At 42.4% G+C, this 23942-nt stretch overlaps 1 protein-coding gene across 2 annotated transcripts; it reads left to right on the top strand.

Annotated features, from left to right (window-relative positions):
• Positions 1–2882: 2882 nt before the first annotated feature.
• Positions 2883–14231, top strand: LOC103182760 (tetraspanin-1). Of its 2 annotated transcripts, XM_042335789.1 has the most exons (9): positions 2883–2952; positions 4390–4422; positions 5744–5825; positions 8891–9097; positions 9652–9726; positions 10580–10678; positions 11542–11685; positions 11833–11916; positions 12714–14231. In XM_042335789.1, exons 3-9 carry the CDS (start codon positions 5769–5771, stop codon positions 12774–12776), a joined length of 729 nt encoding a protein of 242 aa, XP_042191723.1. In that variant the 5' UTR covers positions 2883–2952; positions 4390–4422; positions 5744–5768; the 3' UTR covers positions 12777–14231. The 2 variants fall into 2 exon arrangements, with proteins under 2 accessions (XP_042191723.1, XP_042191724.1); XM_042335790.1 differs by lacking the exon at positions 4390–4422.
• The last annotated feature ends 9711 nt before the right edge of the window (positions 14232–23942 follow it).

The raw sequence follows: 23942 nt of genomic DNA, 5'->3' as shown, positions 1-23942 counted from the left end.
CACTTTAATACATAAATGTTAACTTGATGTATATATTATTTCCATTGGAGATGATCATTATTTTGTTCATTCATTGTTAGATCTGCAAAATTATGCGCATTTTAATTCGCTTAATTATTTCTTTCACTTTCATTGCTTACTCTGGATTTAATGATTATTCTAGCATATATGTACCTTTTTGATAAAAGCTTCTCATTGTCCTATTTAAAGTTTGCTGATATTATTTCTGGCGCGAACGGCGCTATACAAATGTAATTTTGTTGCTGCTGTTGTTGTCGCTACACTAATCACTAAAATATAGTGAAATTAAGTAATATAAATACACAATTCAAAACATGGGACTTCTGTATAATTCCTACGGCTTACGTTTCTGGACAGGAATCACAAAACATATTATTGGGCTTTTGGGACCTGTGGATATTTCTCAAGTCCGGCATCCGGCCCTCGGCAGCCAAAAAGTTGAACCGCCCTGTCCTACAGAAAGGATCCAGGAAAATAAATCCAGGAAAATGTATGGCATTGCTATGTATCACCACTGGATGGAGGTCTATCAACTTGTTGCCTTAATTTTGCTGTGGATTAAAGTTGAATGGAACTACTTGCTGTTAAGATGACTGGGAAATTCTTCAGTCCCATCAAAAGGGGCATCACAGTCACTAAACGAGCCTCGCGTCGTCACTGGCGTGAAATTCTGATAGGAAAACCCGACTTCTGTACAAACGTCATTTTGGTGCTGTTTTTCTTGTTGTTTTTCTTGTTGTGGTTGTTGTTGTTGTTGGTATCAGGCACCAGAACTTTGTAACAATGAAGTTTAGATGTCACCTTTTCACAAGCAATTTTGTAAGTACTTTGCCTAAAAATTGACGAGAGAGAGAGAGAGTGAGAGAAAGAGAGAGAGAGAGAGAGAGAAAAAAGAGAGAGAAAAAGAGAGAAAAAGAGAGAAAAAGAAAGAAAGAAAGAAATAAGTGTGCCTCGGTGTCCCATTAAGATTTTCTAGTAAGTAAGCCATTACAAGATATGTAAGAAACATGACAGGATATGCACATCCTGCACATTCGAGACAAAACCAAAGTATCCCCGAGCTATCTATTCTCAAAGTACGAAGCCCGCTGTGGAGGTGACAACCTTGAGTCAACCTCAGTCAGACAACTATGTATTTATCGTATTTATTCACCTTTTAACGCAGGGCAAGAAAGAGATGGGGGGTTTTTTTTTCTTTGACTTCAGAACAAAATTCTCATGATTGCTGCTGCCGTCAAGAGTTCACGGAAATCTATGTCAATTTGAATGTGTGTGCGTACACGTAGCCAAATCGTTTGTCGAATCAAAGTGCTCCTGTTGTGGCGCGGAGAGCGCAATATAAATGCAAGTTGTCGTTGCTGTTGTTGTTGTTGTTTTCTTTTGGTCAGCCGGGTGTCTGACACGCGCAGGAATTCATCACTACGCTTAAGAGCAGGCAAATCAACTACTGGGTTTCCCACAGGCAGTATTGCATGGCCATGTCCCTGTGTTTAGGATAGACTTACCTTCTCCAAATGTAGGGTCACTCATCCTGTAGCTCAGTGGTTAGAGCACTCACTTTGCAAGTGAGAGACCTGAGTTCAATTCCAGGCAGAGGGCGAAACCTTGGGCAAGTTTCCTTACTCCACACAGAGCCTAATAATAATCCCTCCAAAACCAAAAACAATAAATTGGTCATTTTCAATCTACGACTGTTTGTGGGACATTGCTGTGCGCAATTGGCTGCCGCGTTCGCCCACAAATATACAGTCAACTCACTTTACAGTGTGTTCTGTGAAGCGCTTTGGGACGTCCTCCCGACGTGAAAAGCGCTATATCAAATGCAAGGATTGTTATTATTATTATTAAGTCAAACACTAATTCTACACCTTCCACCTTGTGCTTCGTTCGCTTCTTCCGTGGGTTTTCGTTCGATGGGCCTGACCTTACTCTCGCTCTGAGCGATTTTGTTTTCGCTGAGAGCTGTGAAAACGCTACTTCAATGAGCGAGCAGTGAACTTACGGAACAGCCGCCGACCCCCCCCCCCCCCCCCCACCACCCCCACACCCCCACACCCCAGGGAGACGGAGGAAGCAGAAGATGCCGTTCGTTTCGAGAACAAATGAGATAGATTTCGGCTGGAAAATAATATCTGGGGACACAGCAGATAGTTTTTTTGGGGCACGACATGTCCAAGTGACTGCCGGGACGGTGGAAGGCGAACTCGATGGACCTCGGCCTTCATTTCACCGGCAAATCCTTCCGTTCTTCTGTCCGTCACCGTTGCGGACTCCGCCCGGTCCTCTCGGCCTCGCGCCGTGGCCGGCCGGCCGGCTCTCTGGGTGCTGGGCTCGGGCTCGGAGGGACGCGGGTTCAAGACGGGTCAAGGGAGGGATTGGGGGGGGATCACGGAAACGGGAGAAGGCCACTTAACCCCTCGATTCTATCAGAGGTCCCTCTGAGATTGTATAAGATCGGGGCTGAGCTGCACCACAAGTCCAATGACCCGCCCTTTGCCCCGAGATCCCTTGACGCCCCGACCCGACCCGACCCGACCGGACCGGACAAACCCCTATGCAGCTCAGTCTTGGAACACGTGAATGGATCCAACATCCACCACCACCACCACCATCACCATCACCACCGAGACCCGCCGCCAGGGGGCGCTCCGACCGCCACGCGAGAGAGAGAGGGAGAGAGAGAGAGAGAGGTGGACGGTCCGGGCACCTGCGCTGCCCGCGCAACCGAACTTGCTGTGTGTAAAAAAAATCAGAGCGGCCGCGGGGGGGGCGGGGCTCCGTGACGTCACAATGGGCTCTCCGCTGCGGCGCGGAGCTCAGCGCCCAGCACGTTAGGTTGTGTGGGGGCGGGGCCGGGCCGCCGCTTAAATACAGCACTGAAGTGAGTGAGTGAGTGAGACTGACCGACTGGGGCTGCAGTGGGGGGAGCAGGTAGGTGGGGGTCTGGGGGGGCAGGTGGGGGTCTGGGGGGGCAGGTGGGGGTCTGGGGGGGGCAGGTGGGGGTCTGGGGGGGCAGGTGGGGGTCTGGGGGGCAGGTGGGGGTCTGGGGGGGTCTGGGGGGGCAGGTGGGGGTCTGGGGGGGGCAGGTGGGGGTCTGGGGGGGGCAGGTGGGGGTCTGGGGGGGCAGGTGGGGGGGTGTCTGGGGGGGGTCAGGTGGGTGGGGGGGTGTCTGGGGGGCAGGTGGGTGGGAGGGGTCTGGGGGGCAGTTGGGTGGGTGTCTGGGGGGCAGTTGGGTGGGTGTCTGGGGGGCAGTTGGGTGGGAGGGGTCTGGGGGGCAGGTGGGGGTTTAGTCTAAAAAAAAGTTTTATCTAATATATATATATATATTGAATAAAAGCCACACATATCATATATCTATCTATATATATATATATGGCATTTATTTTGCTAAAGAAACTCTCACACACTGACCCCCTCCCTCCCTCTCTCTCTTATTACCCACTTATTCCTTATTTCTTATGCGATTTGAGAATTTTTTAAAAATTTTTTTTTGCTTTGAAATAAATCACTTTTCTTTTTGGGGGTTGAACCTGAATTGCTTCTCTCTCTCTCTCTCTCTCTCTTTCTCTCTCACTCACTTTCCTCCTCTCACTTGTATAAGTGGTTATTTTTTTCTCTCCAGAAGGTGACTTTCTGTGTGTTTTTTTTCCCCACTCACTGTGTTTTGGGAGATAACTTGTAATGTGAGTGTGTGAGTGTTTTTTTTGAAAAGGTGTTTATTTTGCTGTGAAACACTCATTAAAGGACTTTGTTTCTCTCTCCTTTTCTCCCATTATCCATTCCCTAAACTTTTGGGGATTCTTTTTTTTTAAAAAAGTCTTTTTTTTTGGAGCTGAACATAGATTGGATTGACTTGTACAAAGTGACTCAAAAGTCGTGATGCCATTACAATGTCTAATAAGTCTTAAGTAAAGGAGGATTTCTGCAAAATAAAACTTTTTGGTCACCCTGTAAAAGATTTTTTTTATATAAAAGGTGACTTGCTGTATTTTTTTTGGGGGGAAAGGCTCTTGTTTTGGGATGGTTTGTCATGTTTTGCTACTCACCTGATTTTTTTATTCTCCATCTGTGTCTGTGTCTGTCTCTCTCACTCTTCACAAGGTGTGTAAATCCCTGAAAAGTTTATTTTTGGCACTTGACGGGGAGACTTTGTATCTCCACTGCTTCCTGCGCCTTCTTAATCTTTAAATATCCTTTGAGTTAGAATTGTTTTCACTTGCGTAAACTTTTTTTGGGGGGGCGGGGGGGGGGGTGGGGGTTGGTTTCTGGTTGTGTACTGAGGGGGGAAAACCGTGATCTTGTTTTAATATTAAATGATAATGCTTTCAACTTGATTTATTCTCTATCTGCCTCTTTGGCTCCTTTCAGCTTCCTGGTTTGTTTTAAGTGATCATTGCTTTGGTAAGTTGTGGAATGGTCTGTTGTACTCTGTGGGGTTTTGTGTGTGTATTTTTTTAATGTATTAAAGTATCAATCAGTTTCTGTGATGGGATTATATTGAGTTCCTGCACAATGTTGCATGTGCATGAGACCGTGGAGGAGAGAGAGAGAGAGAGAGAGAGACCGAGAGAAAGTCTCTTTTTATTTAAAAATAAAATTCCAACTAAATACGAATTGCAAATCTAGGAGTGCAAATGAAGATTGCACGTCGGCAAAATGTTTAACTTCGATGATAGCGCTCGCTTAAACAGCTGCGATGCTCTACGGTTCATTTAAAAAGAACTGTTTCATTGAAAATCGAAGTTGACCCAAGTTTGAGCTTTTTGGACGTACTTTTTTTTTCATGACTTGAGTGTGTTGCTGCTCATGTGTTGGTTTTCCCCCCGCGTGTAAAGAATGGTAATGGCGAGATTGCTTGTTATATTTTCCTCCTGAAAAAGGAGATCCCTTGAAAGGAATTCTGACTGTGGACTCTTAAAAAATAATATAATAATATTTGCTTTTGAGGTAGCGCCGTATCACATCGCTGAAACGGCTCAAAGCGCTTCACACGATATACTGTCAATTGGAGCGACTGTATATTCGTGGGTGAAATGCGGCAGCCGATCTCACACAGCGGTGCCCCAAGAAACAGTCATGGATTGAGTGACCTTGCTATTGGTGTTTATGGAGGAATTATTATGTTATTAAGCACGGGGGGGGGAATAAAAACGGGTAGTGCACAGATTGTGTTGAGTTCCTTCACTAGGCTGACGAGGTTCCAGTGAGGGATGTGCTGAGGTGAGCTGTTGAAACTACCCCCTCCTCGCTCCCTCCCTTCCCTCCCCTCACCCTGACCATCTCCCCCCCTCCTCGCTCCCTCCCTTCCCTCCCCTCCCCCTGACCATCTCCCCCCCCCTCCTCGCTCCCTCCCTTCCCTCCCCTCCCCCTGACCATTTCCCCCCTGATGCTCGGGTCCTGACCCAACTGTCCAGCGCCTTGGGACGTCCTCCCGACGTGAAAGGCGCTCTATAAATTAAATGTTGTTGTTGAGGGGGAGGGATGCCATGTCCTGTATCCTGGCCAACAATCCTCCAGATTAATTCCTAGTTCACCTCTGAGGTTTTGGGACCCAGCTGATTCAAATCGCTGCTCTCTTTGTGTTTTTTTTCCAAAAAAACACTATACTTAACCGCTATGATCTGTGATCTACATTGATGTAATCAGATACTACTTAAATAAATACACTTTCCTTAAGAATTAATGAACAGAGGCTGAACTTTGATTTGTTTTTTTTTTGCAGAGTTTTTTGAAACGTCGACGGAAAAATGGGGTGCTTTACGTTTGTGAAAGTTATGATGATCCTCTTCAATCTAATGATCTTTGTAAGTACTGAACACAATATGTCTCTATCAGGCAGATAGATTGCAATCCTGTTAAGAGTCCTTGTAATCGGCAATAACTTTGTGGCTTTAATAGTAACCATTTCACACGGCCTTTGGTGGTCATCGTGTTAATCGGGGTGCAGGGTTATCGAGGTATGACGTCTTGTGCTTAACATTGTCGATGCACAATGTGATGCAAAAGCCAACTACCTGATTTAAGGCTCTTTTTGTCTATAAAAAAAATCTTTTTAAAAGATTCACATGTTCATCATCAGTCGTATAGTGGTCCTGCGTAAAGGGCAATATAATAAATGCAAGTTGTTGTTGATGATGGTTTTCCCAAATTTTGACTCTCTTGTTGACTCTGAAGACTGTTAAGAGTGAGCGTTTACTGAATTGTACCAGATTGAGCTGCGTAATAATCCTTGCATTTGATGCAGCGCCTTATCGCATATTTGAGACGCCTCAAAGAGCTTCACAGAATATACTGTAAAGTGAATAGGCTGTGTTTGGAAGCGAAATATAGTCCAGTGTCTGCCTTAGTTACTGTTGGTGAGAGCTTAACATGATCCTGCTTATGCACTATTTTATTGGTGAATTGTTTTCTGCTGTTGTAGAAACCATGTTGTTTACCTTTTAGTGGCAGCTTGAAATGAAGCTGGATCCACAAACAATCCAACCATCTACTCGCAGTTTGAAAGGTTTCTATGACTGTTTTGTTTAGCATTCTAAGATTATTATCTAATACCAAGTGGGAGGGAAAAAGTTGGAAGCGTTAGCCTTTCTTTACAGTGTAAGGACGCTATTCATCACGCCTATTGGAGATGTTCTCGGAATGTAATTTTGGCTCCTGAGGGACACGTAATTAGTGAAGGGTCAAATTAAAGGTTTGCTGAAACCATTGGGTTTCCAAGACGCAAGCTGATGAGATCTAAAGGGAGAGAGTGTGAATTAACTGGTTGTAAACTGGCTTCCTGGTGATAATAGTCTCAACTAAACAGCTGATCAGAGTTTAGGCTCCCCAAAGATCGTGAAAGACTTCTGCTAGTTGCTGTCTAAGCAACACAGACTTTGTGTCTGAGGGGAGAGAGATGATTCTACACAATTAAATTGCGTAACAGGCATTCTTTTTTAAAAAATAATTTGTCAATACATTTCTGTCAAGCCCAATGGGTTAGGCCACCGAATGCATTGTTAAATGTTCATACTGTCCTCACACCCAAGAGGCCCTGTGCAGCTTGTGACGTCACAAGAACATTGGATGACTGAGGTTCTTCAGGCCATTTGATCTCATCCCCTCCAGAATGCCACCCACCTTCCTCCCATCGCAGCTTCGAGCAGTTTCTTAACTTAGTCTTGTATCCTAGCATCCTGTTGCAGTTGTTAATCATTCTTTGTCAAGAGAAATTTCTTGATGTCTTCCCTGAAATTGCCCTTTGCAACTCCTATATCTATGACCTCTTGTTCTATTGTCTTGGTTTTCTTCGAATAGTATTACATGATGCTTGGGTGTAACCTTGTTTGAAGCAGAGGCAACTAGAATGTCATTGATAATGAGATCCGTAATATTGGTCTCCCTTCTTTGTAACTGGAGAGGTCAGGGAAATCAAGAGCTCCATTAAGTTGTATTCAATGGGGTTCAGGCAACTTCTTTTGTGTGTGGCCTGTAGTTTTTCATTCAGTTGCTGTAAAAGTTGTATCCGCTCTCTAAACGTGAAGCTTCACCAAAAGGACTAAATGCCAAACAATTGAGAACTAAATTTTGTACAGGAATTGTTATCCAAGAACTTCACTTTAGGGTACCAGGGTCTCCAGGAGAGCTCAGTGTGTGTGGCTGGTCTGCTCCTCACTGGTGGCCAATGCTGCTTTGTATTTAATGTTCAAGAGCCGGTTACCGAACTCTCAAAGTCAATGGAACGCTTGAGAATTTTGAGTAACTTTTCGAGTGGAGGCCACATTATTACCATGGAGCATCGCAAACCTCTTTGAAGCTCTTTGCAATGTCCTCCCGACGTGAAAGGTGCTACAATAAATATATATTGTGTGTTCTATTCGGCCTCAGGACTTTGCAACTGGATCTTCATTAGTATGCACACTTGTTTTTTTAATATGTGGTATACTTTACATGTCAGCTAAACCATATCAACTGTAATGAAATAAACCAGGCATAGAAACTTTTTTTTGAACCTGAATTCTATTCTTATTGACCCATAAATCTTTAGGTGTTTGGAACCTGCCCATATTTCTTGAATCCCTTGTGACATTCTCTACTGGAACACAATGCAATGTCATTTATCTCTTTTTTTTGGCTACATTTTGTAATTGTATGAACTTTTGGGCTTTGGAACTCCTCTTGATGTGAAGTGTTTTTTTTGGTGGGGTGATGGGGTGGGGGGGGGGGCGGTCAGCTGGGTGTCTGACGCACGTGGCAACCCATCGCACCGTGCTTGAGACTATCCAAATCGAAGTGAGTGCTATGCGTCCCACCTACACGTGGAAATTCCTGAGATATTTATTTGGAAGGCATGCACACTGTCTCGTCACAGGGATGCTTCTCTTGCCGAATTCCGGAGGGTATTAAGTGCAGGTTGGCAAGAGCCAAGGCTTAGGGACCTCGTAGGGTGTTGGGATGCTGCTGGAATTCAACCAAGTAAAGCGCTCTTGGGTGCTACCCTATGTGAGGGCCGCTATATAAATACAAGCTGTTGTTGTAAAACCACATAGCTTGCCTTTCACTGCAATGTCCGGCAAGATTTCCCAGCAGGTCCTATGTCAAATACAAGTATTACTATCTTTTGCTGACTGGAATCTACACTGTGTAATTGTTCGCATTTACAGATCCATATCTTCGTTAAAACCTACCGTTTAGGCTTCTAATTGAATAAAACCATGCGTTCGTTCCATGCATTTGTTGCCAGCATCTACAGGACAACCTAATGGAGAAATTGCCCATGCTTTGCATTTAAGATGACTGGAGTTTTATTGTCTACCCTTGGGTAAAGATTTTAATCTTATCCTAGTAGGTTATAACCTGTCGTTGATGCCTATTCTTTTTATTCCCTTAGCTCGGAGGAGGAGCCCTGTTGGGTGTAGGAATATGGGTCACCGTAGATGGGAGCTCCTTTGTAAAAGTGATTGGTCAAGTATCCTCTCAAGCAATGCAGTTTGTCAATGTTGGTTATTTCTGCATTGCAATTGGTGCTGTTTTAGTCCTCATTGGATTCTTGGGATGCTGTGGAGCACAGAAAGAAAGCAGATGTCTTCTTATAATGGTACGTATGCAATATTCTGCATTTTTGTATTGAACGTCGCTCTTTAAGTGGGCTAGATTTTTTTTCTTTAAAAAGTCATAAGTAGTCACTGTTGAGGCCAACAGAAGAAAGAGGAGGAAGGCAAATGGAATTGCTTAGATTTGCAGGAGCGAGCAGTTGCTATCTGGTATTTTTAAAAAGCTGGCAGAGTAGATTCATGCCTGAAATATCTTGAACAATAGCTTCCTGTGTGTATTTCGATGTACACAACCAAATGAATAACTAACAGTGAGCTGGGCACTTTGCATAACAAATCCAGCATAGATTGCTCTCGATAGAATTATCCACTGTGCCTCATGGTGTGAGATCTCATGTGGATTAGTTTTAATTGTAACCGGATTTTCTACAGGTCCCCATCATCCTTCAATTGGCAAACCTTGCCTACGAGGCAGTACAACTCTACACTGAGTTGAAAGTCCCAAGTGCAATGCTACAGTAAAACTACCTTGAGTTTTATTTTTGGTCTGGAGTCGCCATGACCAACAGAATAATTGTCTTTGTTTTCCTCTTGCTAGTTCTTTGCCATTGTCCTGATCATCTTCATTGCTGAGATTGCTGCTGCAGTTGTGGCTTTGGTGTATTCCTCTTTTGTAAGTACCTGATTACTTCCAACTCTTCAGTGAGTTAACAACACTTGTCCTATATCCACAACACAACATCCTGAGTGAAAGAGGGTGCGGGGGAATTATAATGTGCTCTCTGCCCCTGTATCTCTTGTAATTTGACTAAAATAACTAGGCTCAGAAGGTAGCAAAAAAAATCAAGCTATTTAATTTAGTTTTTAGTTCTGTTTGCTGCCCGTGTTTCTTCCCCCTCCCTTTCTAAATTTTAAACACTCCGAGATGCTGTCCGGCATGAAGGCCGATATATAAATGAGTTTCATTCCTGAATGAGTTTTCCCCTGAAAGTTAATTTAATGGATCGCTTAAATAGGCATTACCCCAAGAGTGATGTCTTGTAATTCAAAGGTATAATGCACCAAATGTATTTCCCTTCAAATTGTCTAACTGTGATGTAAAGACAAATATAAATTCTAATGTAACGTTACATATGTCCAGCCATAGATTTCATCACTACGGTAGTCTTATGCAATAATGATTTGTTAAATCTTTGGCTGTTTCAAAGTAATGTTGACTCATTGCCCATCACACCAAAAGAATGAACAAGTAACCTGTGAATTCTGTTAATTTGCTGGTAATTATAGTACTAACTAAGTATCGCTAAAACCATCCCCTGATAACCCTCATAAGTATGTTTCTGTCTTTCACAATACTACTATGACGTAATGAAACTTAGCATTTGCTCTGGTGTTTTCTCTGCACCAGAAACTGCAGTGAGATGGTTAACCATTAAATGTCAGGATACTTTTATGTGGTCATTTCTTTTACTTTCACTTGAAATGATTTGAACTTGTATTGTGCATTGTGGATTATCTTTTTACAGGCAGAAAGTCTTCTTAAGGCATGGGTTGGTCCTGTCTTGAAGAATGATTATGGGAAAGTGAAGGATGTGACTGGCATCTGGAATAGTACAATGAGTGAAGTGAGTTTTTTTTAAAAAAATTTAAAACCTTTTTGTGTTACTCAGAACAAGATCATAAGTTACTATTTATAAATCGCTTCAAATTGTGAAAGGGGATAGACTTGACATAGCCAAAATTTGAATTGCAAATTTTCTCGATTGATCATTCAATCTGGCTAAACCGACATCATAAATGGGCCTGCGTGGGTATAGTCTGTTCAGGTGAATCATCATAACTTTAGCAGTGTATTTTTTTTTAAAAAAGAGCATGCATATACCTTAACCGTATTTTGAGTTAACCAGTAAGCATCTTATAACATCGAAGCACTTCAGGATTGTACTGGAAAGTGTTGTGACTATTTGTAGGCCAACTTAACAACCAATTTGCGCAGCACAATGCCGTATAAATTGCCACGAGGTGAATGACACAATTTTATGTGGTTTATCTCTGGTTGATCTGTTACTCATTTCAAAGGTTTTTGAAAAATGAAGTGACGGTTTCAGCAACTTTGGGCTGTGCTTGCGATTCAGAATGTCCTTTCACTCTTTTTTTTGCCTTCCTAGCATGAACCCGATATGTCACTTTTGTAATAAAAGGTTAAGCTCACAATCATTCACAGAATGAATTAAAGGCGCTGGGGGACACAGCATTTTTTTTTCTTTTAACGGTGAGAATGGGAGTTTTTTTTTCTGCCACAAAAATAATTCAGAGCAGACGCTTTTAGAGAGGAATGTGATAGTTTCTTGAAAAGTAAAGGGGAAGACTCGGGAATAATGTAGTTTTGTTTGAAGAAAAGCACCAGCACACACTTGATGGGTTGGTGGGAATTGCCTGTACTGTAACCTTCTACAGATTGAATGTATTTAACGGTTTGTTTCTACAGTTGAAATGCTGTGGCTTCACCAACTACACAGATTTCATTGACTCTTACTACTATGAAAATAACAACAACAACTTGCCATCGTTCTGTTGCACAGGACTCCAAAGCAACTGTAGTATTGAAGTAGCGTCTACTGACTCTGTCCAGGTATGCAATACTATACTCCTATTCATCATCTTATTGCAACGCAAACCATTTAAGTTAATATGACGGCAGCGGCCGCTTTCGAGGGACTGTTCTGAATCTTGATGTGTTGTAGCATCTGGTTTTTAAAAGGTCTTTAATTTCAAACAGGGATGTTTTGAACAACTCTTCACGATTTTGAAAGAAAACGCAAATATTGTTGGTGGAATTGCGGCAGGTATCTGTGCACTGGAGGTAAGCTGCTTCACTCAAAGCTTTGCTGCTTTTTAAACTTGCTAGGCTTTCACCGATGGAATAATTGCTGTTTTTTTNAATATATGAAAGTTGGAAAGTGCATGTCTGGCCCAAGAATCCACACCTTTCTTTATGAGAACATTCTCAACCATTACTGCATCCAGCTACAGCAACAAATAACATTTGTGTAGCACCTTTCACGTCGGGAGGGCATCCCAAAGCACTGACACATCAGAGCCTCGTAGAATCTTACAGTACATCATCCCTGTCCCGGCTCTTTGAAAGAGCTACCCGACTAACCCCACTCTTGCAGGGCTGTAGGGTAAGATGAGTTGAACAGTCTCCTTCTGTGTTGTAAGATTCTGATGTGTTAGTGGTTGAGAATTTATTTTGAAAAAGTGACCCTGTTTGTTTCTCTCTCTCTCTCTCTCTTCCTGCTTCCCAACATTTTAGTCTTAATTACAAACTTCCAACATCACTGAGCTAAAGTAGTGGCTATGTATTTTCTTTAATTCCAATACTCATTCAGTGCTTATAGAAGCACTCGGTGATGTAGCTCAAATATCAGTAGCACGAATTCTCAGACCAAACGTGCACATTTCACTCCCCTTATTTAAGGGAGTTAGATCTTCAACTGGGGAAACGTTAGAATAAAAGGGAGAAAAATGTATTTGTGGCTTTGGTCATTATTTTCACAAGATCACCAATGACCAAGTAGAACAGCAAGATCTTGATGGGCAGGATTATCGGGTAATAAGCCTTGAAATGTATCTTAAGATTTGGGAATCTTCTGACAGATTGCAGCGATGGCTGTGTCCATGTACTTGTACTGCAAGATCGACGACAAGACCAGTGTTTGAGAGACGTACCCAGAATTATTTCACTTGCAAGTTTGTCCAACCTCCAGTCGTGTGGACCTTCATGAGGAAAACTAAGTGCCATATTGTGTATGATAACTTCTCAAAGTTTGAAGGTACTTGAAGTTTTTTTTAACTTTTTTTCAGGCACTATTTATTGTGCAATAATGGCATATAAAGGTCAGATTGAATGAAAATGTGTTCAGCCTTTGCATTAAATTTTTGAACTGGCAAATGCTGTATGAGACTTTCAGCCATTTGCAGCCCTGTGGGTCACTTTACGGACCTAGGTATCCTTTCATTCAGTGCAGTGACCTTTCACTTGAACCTGTAGCACTTGACTCTGATTGACCATTGAAACTTGTGCCTCTCTAGGACTATTTTAAAAATGACAACTGTCAAGCCTGTGTTAACGAAAACAAATCATCTCTCCCTCTCTCTCCTAGAAGTACTGTTGCAGTGTGTGACTCTAATATACACCAGGCGTAACAGTTTTTAATTTTAAAATATTGTCCGTACCTCCAGGATAATAGTAATAATATTGTATTTGATATAGCACCTGATCATGTCTTCGAGACGACTCAAAGGGCTTCACAGAATATACTGTAAATTGAGTTGACTGTATTTTGTGGGTGAATCACGCCAGCCAATGGATGTAAATCTAATGTGAAGGTGATCTATACAGTGGATTGCAGGAACATGTCCTTGCTCACTTCCTGCTAATTGCCTCACTTGTAGTTCATGCTTTGATACTTTCAAACCGCAAACTCATAAGAGGACACATATAAAGATTTCCAAAATTAGAAATGAAAGGCCTCCTCGGGTCTGGGATTTACTTACCAATTTTTTTTTCCCATCTGTTGATTTTGCGCTTCAAGATCGTACTGTTCTACATTGGCCACTCATTACTAATCCTAATGCCAAAGTTAATAATGGCCAATCTTCTAAGCCTTTTTCATCTTCTTCCCCTGCCTCACTCAAACTAGTTAAAGTGAACCTAATAAAAATGTACTCATTTGACCCAAATAATGCTCCCAGCCTTTCTATTCCTGCCTCAAACCCCACGACCTAATCCTTTTTATACCAATCTTACAACTGCATTCACTTAAAGCAAATGGCCCCAGTTTGCCTGGATTTCCTTTTAAATTATTTGCCTAAAAGGGGGAGATCAGGTAATCAGTAGTGAACAGGTCATTTTGTTGTGCACAATAGCCATGTTGACTATTTATGATGAGGGTTTCACTGCATGACCTGACAATCGAGCAATTTGTTCAGGAGCACCTCTTGCTCACCACTGTATAAAGTACCAGCGCTGATGTTTGAATTTTTACACATGTTCAGCGTGTTTTAAAATATTGTATGTACTGATTTACTCGATTGTTGGAGAATATCAAATTATTTCCTAGAACATGTTTTCTGTAAGTAGCATTATTCTTATAATAAAGATTCAAACCAAAAGACGTGGGGTGTTTTAACAATTTTTTTTAGATCTACGTATATTTAAAAAAAGGGGCAAGATTGCTTTTTGCAGGTGTATAGAGAAGAATAATGCGTGTGTTCTTTTGAGCGATGGATTGATTCAACTTGTTTCAGCATCTAAGAACATGTGATTGGATTTATCTCAGGTCTTGGTGTCCCCTTGCAAAGATTTACAAAGAATGGGCAGCATGGAAACAGGCCACTCCACACACATCTCCACCCATTCCTTACTCTCTTCTATTCCCCTCTCCTTCATTTGAAGGTCTAGCATTTTTCTCGAATGCATCTACGTTATCTAATTCAGGCAGTGAGTTCCACAATCCTGCTACCCTCTGCGTGAAGTAGTTCCTCCTAAATTCTCCTAGATTTTTCCCCTAATCTCTATCTTATACTTGTGTCCCCTAGTTTGTGGTCTCACTGGTCTCATAAACTAGTGGAAACGGTTTATTTATGCTATTCTTATTGAATCCTTCTATAATTTTAAACGCCTATTAGGTCCCCTCTCTAGTGGAGGGGAGCGGTCTATCATGATAGCAGCAACCTGCCAGTCCTGGGTATCATCCTAGTAAACCTGCATCGTTATTATTTCAGTTTCCAGTGTCAGAACCTTTAAAGGATCCAGTAAATCCAAATCCTGCTTGAAGGTCTGCTGGGCATAAGGTGAAATTTCCTGGTTTGAAAGAAAGGCGACTCCTCAAGCAAGTCCTGGCTTGCAAAGGGTCAGGTGATTGTTGAACTGCTTGACTGACTCTCGGGCTGATGTTGAACCTAATGATCCCAATACACTGGTTTATTAATTAAATGAGTTTGCATGCTGCTTTCCAAAAAAAAACTAACCATTCCAACCTAGGCAACGAGGCTTGTTTACATCCTGTCCCCAGCAACAGCCGTTATTGTCAGTCATGCAAACCGCTGTGTATCTCAAACACAAGCGGGGATTGTGACGAGGGGATTCTCCGAATAAGTAACAATTTAACCTTCATAATAATCTAGGATTAGAGTCCGAGCTACTGATATGTTTATGAAGATCCCAATGCAAAAACTATGACATTAATCCCCCTCCTCATACATGTAGGACACCAGTATTAACCATATGACGGAGTAATGGCTGAGCTCTTGACCAGTGAACTGACTCCCTAGGGAGATGGTAAAAGCAGAAAGTGTTGATTCTTTCAAGAACAAATGAGAAAGATTTCTGTATAATATCAATAGGAAATACTATCTCTATAATACAATACACAGTTTAGGGCACATGCAACTGCCAGGATGGTGGAAGGTTAGCTGGATGAACCTTAGCATCCTTCCGCCTAGCAAACTCTTATAGTTACGTGGCAGGTTACTGCAACATAACTGGTAGATTTGTCTGGCACTTACACCTCTTGTGTTGCTGTACAAGTCATGGCCTTACAAAAGATTTGCCTCGTCCTCCCCTGCCTGCCCCCACCCAACCCTGTGCAGTTTTTCTCAGGTCTTATTTACTACCAGTAAATAAGTGAATTGTCTGCCCTATTTTCTACAGTAGAAACATTCACAATATTTAGTCTGTACAGATTGAATCTGTAGCCTTTAGATTGGAAGCTTATTTTCTAATTACAAGGAGGAACCAATAATTCTTAGACTTTGGCACTTTATTCAAGAAAAAATGGCTTCAACAATCGTATTAAATCAACATCAGAGAAGCATTCCCTGAGGTATTGGTGTGAGGGAGATTTGTCAGTTGCAAACTATAGATTTTTTTTTATTTTAAAAAGACTCATACCAAAACGGTCGAGATTCTTTTAAATGCATTTCACATCATAAAGATTTTTGTTTCATCCCATTAGTCTGAGCTGGAGTCAAATCCAGGGCTTTGCAGGTGCAATAAACGATCACTTTGTTCTTTTGTGTGTTGACATGGGTGACTGGAGCACTTTCCTTTGACCCACCCAGTTTGGAAGAGCAAGGACGGCATTTATGTTGTGCTTAATATTTTGAACTTCTGGTCCATTTAATCAGAAACTAAGCACAAAGTTTTCTTATTTTTCTAATTTTAAGAACAGTGCCACTGTTCCCATCCCAAAACTAAAGTGCTTTGAGATGTCCTCTCGATGTGAAAGACTGTATCAAAGACAAGTATTATCTTCTCACTCCTACCAGCCCTTTACCAACAGAATACATTCCAGGACTGAAAGATTCAGTGAATCTGAAAGATAATTATTAATAATAAAAATCCTTGCATTTGATACAGTGCCTTTCACTTCTAGACGTCTCAAAGCACTTCACAGAATATACTGTAAAGTGAATTGACTGCATTATTTGTGGGCGAAACAATTCCTGAAGGCTTTGAGATCATTTACTATCGCAAGTACATGTCCTGCATACCGTTCTTGCAAGTCAAATTCAATAATCATTATTTGGATTTTAAATTCTAGGGTTATTACTCATCTGCATTTTAATTCGGAGCGGCCTTCAAAGCGATCTTTTGCAACTGCTGATTAGATCTGACCTTGTGGATATTTTATTTAAAAAAAACAAGGTCCACGTATGGAAAATTAATACAATGCAACGCATTGTCTTCTTCCTGTAGGCTGTCCAACAGCTACAGACACAGTTTTACAAGCCGTGGATATGCTGCCTAGTCTCAGTTACCAGAACTTGATTGATGTGTGCTGCTTCAAAAATGCCCTTATAATGGATATAAATGCAGTATATTGCAGGCAGGGCTCTGCTTACTGAAGGGCTTTTATTTTAATGAGTCCTGTCCCTCATGCTGTTTATGAGCTTTATTACAATTACATTGTAGTTCAACTACGAACAGCGCGGAGTTCAAACGTAGTGTGAGATCACTAAATTCTGTAACACATCACAACTAAAATGATTGTTATTTAGACCAGATCTGGTATGTTGTATCAATAAAATTATAGCTTCTTTTAAATTTTCCCCCTTCAAATTTTTCCCCTCTTCTCCTAAAGGTGTTGATTTGAATGTGCCACTGCCTTCTCCACATCTTTTGAACGTTCAAAATGCCTCCTTGGAACTGAACCGGCTCCAAGGTGACATGATTGCTAGCGGAATCTCAGAATCGAGCCAGACCTCTCTTGTGGACTCGGGAATCCGGTTCCACAGTACTCCAAGGCATTGCTGATGACAGCCCAGCTCATCAGCAGGACTTGGAAGGGCAGACCAGTCACTGGGGTCAGGGGGTTATCCCACTCAGCTCCTGTTAACCCTGTAAGCCAAAGCCCTAATGGGTATAGTGTCCTAACTGGACAAGCAGTGGGAAAGCTTGCCAGACTGTGCTATCGCTGGCAAACTATGTGGTTTTAGCTGGTTAGACCCTTGTCACACTCTGGGATCCCCAGGCCTTGGCTCCTGTCAACTTGCGCCTAATACCAGGTAAGTAGGATATGTCCCTAAGGGAGAGAGTGCGGATTCCGACAGCTATCTCTGGAATTTCCATGTGTAGGTGAGTTAGCATTTGGATACTCTGAAGCAAAGAGATGGGTTTCTGTGTGTGTCAGACACCCAGCTGACCGAAATAAAAAAATATTGTTGATTGTGTGTACACAGCAGTATTCTATTAAGTACACAGAGATTTTAATCCTTCCTGGCCAGACCCGTTTATTTGTGAAATTTACTCCCTATTGTTGGAAGTACTTCATGACATACAAAGGTCTCATTCTCAGCTTCTATGGCAACCTAAAAGGAGAGAGCTTGGAAGCACGTGATGTTTCCCAGTTAATGTTCGATTTGCACCATTTATATTTGGTTATTGAGGGATTACACATATTTACAGGTGCGACATATCAAAATACAGTCAATCCACTTCACAGTATATTCTGTGAAGCATTTTGAAGTGGATTGACTGTATTTTGTGGGCGAGTTTGTGAATTTGAAAGGTACCATTAAACATTGCAAGATACAGTTTGTCTCGCTTGACGCAAGGTTGTTGGCAGCTGTTCACAAATGTGTACTTTTGATGATAGACTGGAATAACCAGTCTCTCCCAATCAACGGAGGCCCTTGCCAAGCCAGGTTTTCTGCATTTCTCTAACTCTATTTCTTGTTTATTTGCCAAGGGATCCATATTTATGCCCTTCCCTTGCTCATTGAAGGAGGGAGTGGAAGTGAAAGAGCTATATTGAAGTTGTGGAGCCCCAGTGTTTTTCTGGGTCCAAGCCCTCGTGTCTCCCCACGAACTTAACACTGAGTGACCACTTTTTTTTTTTTTTGGAGGGATTATTATCCCCGGATTCCTACTCACTGCTTGGTAAACAGTGGGGCTTTATAAAATCTCAACAACAACTTGCATTTATAACAGTGCCCTTCACACATGGCAGCGTCTCAGAGCGCTTTATAGTGGTGGAGCCTGACGTCGAGCAGAGGGGAAGGGGAGGTGACTGTAAGCACGGTCGAATAGGAAAGCCTTCAAGCATGATCTGAAAATGAGGAAGGAGGGGGCAAGGCAGAGGGATTGAGCAAGAGTTCCAAAGTTTTGTGGCGCAGTGGCTGAAAGCACAGTCATTAATGGTGGAGCGGAGGGAAGGGACAAGCAGGAGAGAGTGGTGGTGGTGGGGAGTAAGCAGGTCACAGAGGCAGGGTAGTGCCAGGGCATGAAAGGATTTCACATCTTTGGCCATTGTTTTTTTGAAACCAAATCAAGCAAGAGCCCTTGAACTCCTAAGAGGTCAGTAAGTAAGTGCCCTAGCTGTGGGACTTGATACGTGTCAGGAAGATATATTTAGCAATTGGTTGGTCACCATAATTGGGTGATTACAATTGACCATGGTGTCCCTAGGCTAGGGAGGAGAAAAATCTCCTCCTATTACTGTCTGAGGGTTTCTCTACTGTTTGTTTATCCAGCAGCATCTAGGAAAAGGTTGTACAGGATTGTATTACGTGTACAGGGTTGGCCTGGGCTTGGTTCTGATGCCTCTGTTACATTGGGTGTTGCCCTCACTGGGCTCACATGTTCTTGGGCAAGGTCTCAGAGAGCTGCCAGCACCCAGGACATGAGTCACCATCTTTAAACCAGGAGGAGAAAAAAATAACAGGTGGAAAAAAATATATATATATATAACAAGGAGCAAGAGACAAGAACAGCAGTCAGAGCTAAAACCACAAGCAGAGAATCCATCCCAACACTATGGAGTGGAGTCCTGTAGGATACAAGGCCATTCACGGCCTCGCTCCCTCCTACCTCTTCGACCTACGATCCCCCTACCGACCTGCCTGTACCCTCCATTCCTCTGGCTCCGATCTGCTCCACATCCCCCGCCCCAACCGCCTTACCATCGGTGGCCTTCAGCCTCTCAGCCCCGAGGCTCTGTAACTCTATCCCCCAGTGCCTTCGCCGCTTCCTCCTTTTCCTCCTTCAAGGCCGGTCTCAAGACCTTTCTCTTTGACTGTGCCTTCAGCTTCCCTCTCAACTCTCCACCCCCTCCTCGCTCCCTCCTTTCCCTCCCCTCACCCTGACCATCTCCCCCCTCCTCGCTCCCTCCCTTCCCTCCCCTCACCCTGACCGTTTCCCCCATTGCTCGGGTCCTGACCCAACTGTACAGCGCCTTGGGACGTCCTCCCGACGTGAAAGGCGCTCAATAAATGGAATCTTGTTGTTGTATGATAGTGGTTAGGCGTTTGGCTCAAAGGGCCCGAATCCTCTGACTGTCCAGAGACTTGGGACGTCCTCCTAACGTGAAAGACAAATGTCATTCTGTTGGTTTTGTTCAATTCCAAGGTGGGGCGAAACCTAATACAAGTTCCCTTACTCCACACAAACACACACCTCTGTTTGCCAAGCAGTGAGTAGGAATCCGGGGATAATAATCCCTCCAAAAAACAAATGTGGTCACTCAATCCACGAGTTTGTGAGACCTGCTGTGCACAATTGGCTGCTGTGTGATAGTATCTTACCACGTTGTTGGGATGTCTCAAAGCGCTTCAAAGAATGTATTTCAAAGTGGATTTACTGGAAATTTTGTGGGTGAAACAATTTAAAGATTAGATGAGGTGGAGGGATAGAGGCTGACAGTTCCGGAAGTTAGTATCATACCTTGACTTTATCGACCACTTTCAATAATCTGTAAAGCACAATAAACAAGAAAGCATAACCTAACTTCACTCAACTACAATTCTTAAAAAAAGCCTGAAGCACAACTGCAGATGGGAGCAAAGAAAGATGAGACTTCACCCAGTTCTCCGGTCTTTGTTACCACATCCTGAGGCTTTTGTTTATGAGTAGACTAGAGATAAGAAGGTATGAATCTTTTTAATGTTAAATTTAAATTTAAATTTACTGCCATCCAATGGAGCTGCAATCAGCATTGCAGTCATTATTATTCAATTCTACCCTGGTTCCCATAGCATGGTTAATAATCTTGTGTTCCAGTAATAACAATAATCCTTGCATTTGATATAATGCCTTATCACGTCTTCAAGACGTCTCAAAGCGCTTCACAAGAATATACTGTGAAATGAATTGACTGTATATGTGTGGGCGAAACGCAGCAGCCAATTGCACACAGCAGTGTCCCGCAAACATTCGTGGATAGAAGTGACCAATTTATTATTATTATTTTTTTGAAGGAATTATTAGCCTCAGAAAAGCGATTCACCAATTAACTAACAACCGGGTTCGTTTACTGCAGGTGAAACACTAAAGGTATCCACAACAATGAATGCGTCCTCCACTGCTCTACAGGGTGTCATCTTGGCTCAGTTGGTAGCAGTCTGGCCTCTGGATCCTACAACCCTTCGAATCTAAACTCAAGGACCAGGCTAACACTCAGTGATGCATTGCCAGAGGTGCCATCCTTGGTTTAAAATATTTTCTTTCCAAACCACCTCAGCCAGCCCTGTCACAGAAAGATTGTCACTCGTCTCAGCAATTGCCTCCGAAAATAGTCACTACATTTGGCAGTAATTGTGAAACGCAATTTCCAATTTTTGGAAGACCAATGGGTCGTGAAGTAACTTACAGTCTCTGATGGAAATCTGTTGAGATGAAATACAAATACATTAGAACACAGTGGCCATAACTCAATGTTCCTGAACAATGCCCACGTGGCAGCGTTGTACAATGCTGAGGTCTCTGGCACATATCCAATGGTCTGGTCACCATCAGCCTCAGTTAATTTCGGCTCCAAAACCTGCCTATATTTTACTTTTGGGTTAGGAATACTGCATCCTCACTTGCTTTGCCCTCCACTCTCAGCGAAAATCAAGGGGTTTACTGTTGCACTATGAGATGGAATCTTTATGTGCCCCAATAACAATCCAACTGGACGCTGTAACTGGAGGAGAAATAAGGTAAATATTTCGGAAGGTAAGATTCAAATGGGCTGAAAAGCTTTCAAGTGAATCTCTCTTGTCTGGTGATCTCTTTATTTCTGTAGTTTAACTGGTTCGCTGGAAATCACTCTGCAAGAAACACTTATAACTTTAAGACCTGGCCTCTATGCCAAGCTTTTGGTTTGACCCCCTTCCGTCCTGCCCTCATCCCTCCTCTCCCCCACCCCCTCTACCCCACGCCCCTCTCCCGGCTCTGGCTCCCAGTCAACCGCGTGAAGCACTTTGTGACTCTGCGTAAATGATAAACATGAAGGATTCTGTCATCTTTTTAAAAACACAACAGAGGCAGCTATTGAAGATGTGATAAGACGCTATATCAAATGCAAGAATTATTATAATTATTATAACTAGTAAGGAAGCTGGAAACGTCAACCAACAAATAGGAAAGCTTAACATGTACTTCTTTTCAACCCACATCCCCTCATCCAGGCCTGTCACAGCAATATCCCAAGGAATTCTCATGCACAATAACCAGAAATTTCTTCCATTCAAATTGAAACTCGATATGGCTCATAAACCAAGTATGCAAATCACAGTAATTTTCCATCAAGGAAGTAACTAAATCAGCACCAGTTAGTAAAGCAATGTTTAACGCACCTGTGAGTGATTAAAGCAGGTTATGTGGGTAGTGAGGAGAAGATGATGGTCCACTGATTGTTATGATCTGGGATGGTGAAGGGTGATTTAGGACCGACACCAGGAAATATTTCTTCACAGTATAAGTGATCAGCTGGAATGGGTTAGAATCATAGAATTATACAGCACAGAAGGAAGCCATTTGGCCCATCATGTCTGTGCCGGCTTTGAAAAGAGCTATCCAAATCAATCCCATTCCCACACTCTCTCCCCATAGCCCTGCAAACTTGTCCTCCCCAAATAATTATCTAATAATTACCAAGAGAGAATCAGGCAAGGACATTGGTCTCTTTAATGAAACAGTCCGAAATTGATCTTATCTGTCGTACTATGACAGTAGTTTGTCTGGTGGAAGATAAGATCACATATCGTCAATGTATTGAAGAGAAAAAACTGAGGGAGAATGTAATGGAGGTGTATAGGTGAGGGAAATAGTGCTGTTGGGTGCTCAAATGGAGTATAAACGCTGGCACGGGTTGGAAGGGGGAGAGGAATGGCTTATTTCCGTGCTGCAGCACTCTACGAAACTATGTAAGTGCATACTATATTTAACTGCAAGCACAGGCAAAATGCAGCTACTTTTCCCAACAAGATGTGCATGAATAACAAGGAAACACACAGGCTTTCATTGGGTAACAAGGACTCTATTAATAAACAGTCATTTTACTCCCAACTTCATAACGACAGGTTCTTGGGACATCCTCCTGACGTCAAAGACACTATATACATGCAATTCGTTATCGCTGGTGACACATACCAGCTTGTTCTCTCCCGGGGGGGGTGTGGTTTGAACAGATAACACCTTTGTAAAATCAGCATCGATGCATGAAACTTTTGCTATCTTTATCTCGAAGGGAAATTACGTAAAGAAAAAGCACGTTATGGTTAGGTGGTTTCAAGTGTGTAATTGAGTTAGGTATGAAATGTGCTTCTGTGTGCAAAGTGGGAGGAGTGATTGTGAACCTGCTGCTTTAAATTAAAAGAGGCTTTTGATGATGGTATTGTCCAGTACAGTAAATGTCCCACATTAACTATGTTAACTGACAATACTTTTCTGATTGTTTAAATCACTCAATTCTCACCATAACGAATGGCAGCATCTTAAAACTGTCCTCCCTCTCTCACTCACTCCAGTCTATTAGATCAGCCATAACTTCTTTAAGGAGCGTTAATCCAAACAGAGCTTGCAAGGCAAAAAAAATGTCTGGAAAAGTGAAAGCTCGGACATTTATATTTATAAAGAGCTTTTCACGTCAGGAGAATGAAAACACACATCGGTATAGAGGTACCAGTATAGTATACAAACACAAAATATACTGTGAATTCACTTTACACTATGTTCTGTGAAGCGCTTTGAGACGTCTCAAAGTTGTGATAAGGCGCGATATCAAATGCAAGGATTATTATTATCTGAAATGGCTAGTGACCGAAATCACAAATTCACGAAATAACGGCAGCTCCTTTACAGAGGAGGAAAGCAGCAGCAACAGCTTGCATTTATATTGTGCTCTTCATGTGGGCTAGTGGTTCGGAGGGCTTGGCAGCCTATTAAAGTTTTATACTGGCTGTAAAAAGCAAAAAACAAATGGAGCAATTAGAACCGGAAATCTTGCTAGGATTAAGATTTACAGTGGGTTTAAGGTTTACAATGCAGCCATCAGCTGTGAATGTAAATCAAGTCTCCAGTTATTGCTAATTTCTGGAATCAGGTAAGCAAGATGTGTC

The sequence above is a fragment of the Callorhinchus milii genome, unplaced genomic scaffold, assembly GCF_018977255.1.
Source record: "Callorhinchus milii isolate IMCB2004 unplaced genomic scaffold, IMCB_Cmil_1.0 Scaffold5, whole genome shotgun sequence".
Lineage (NCBI taxonomy): Eukaryota > Metazoa > Chordata > Chondrichthyes > Chimaeriformes > Callorhinchidae > Callorhinchus > Callorhinchus milii.
Note: the sequence above shows the minus strand (reverse complement) of the source record. Positions and strands in the feature narration are given on the sequence as shown.

What these genes read in the sequence shown, in the direction of transcription:
- LOC103182760 (XM_042335790.1), top strand. Translation starts at nt 5,769, where the DNA reads ATGGGGTGCTTTACGTTTGTGAAAGTTATGATGATCCTCTTCAATCTA. An exon ending in TCTTCAATCTAATGATCTTT is followed by an intron (nt 5,826 to 8,890) that starts GTAAGTACTGAA and finishes TTATTCCCTTAG; the next exon opens with CTCGGAGGAGGAGCCCTGTT. An exon ending in GGAATAGTACAATGAGTGAA is followed by an intron (nt 10,679 to 11,541) that starts GTGAGTTTTTTT and finishes TTGTTTCTACAG; the next exon opens with TTGAAATGCTGTGGCTTCAC.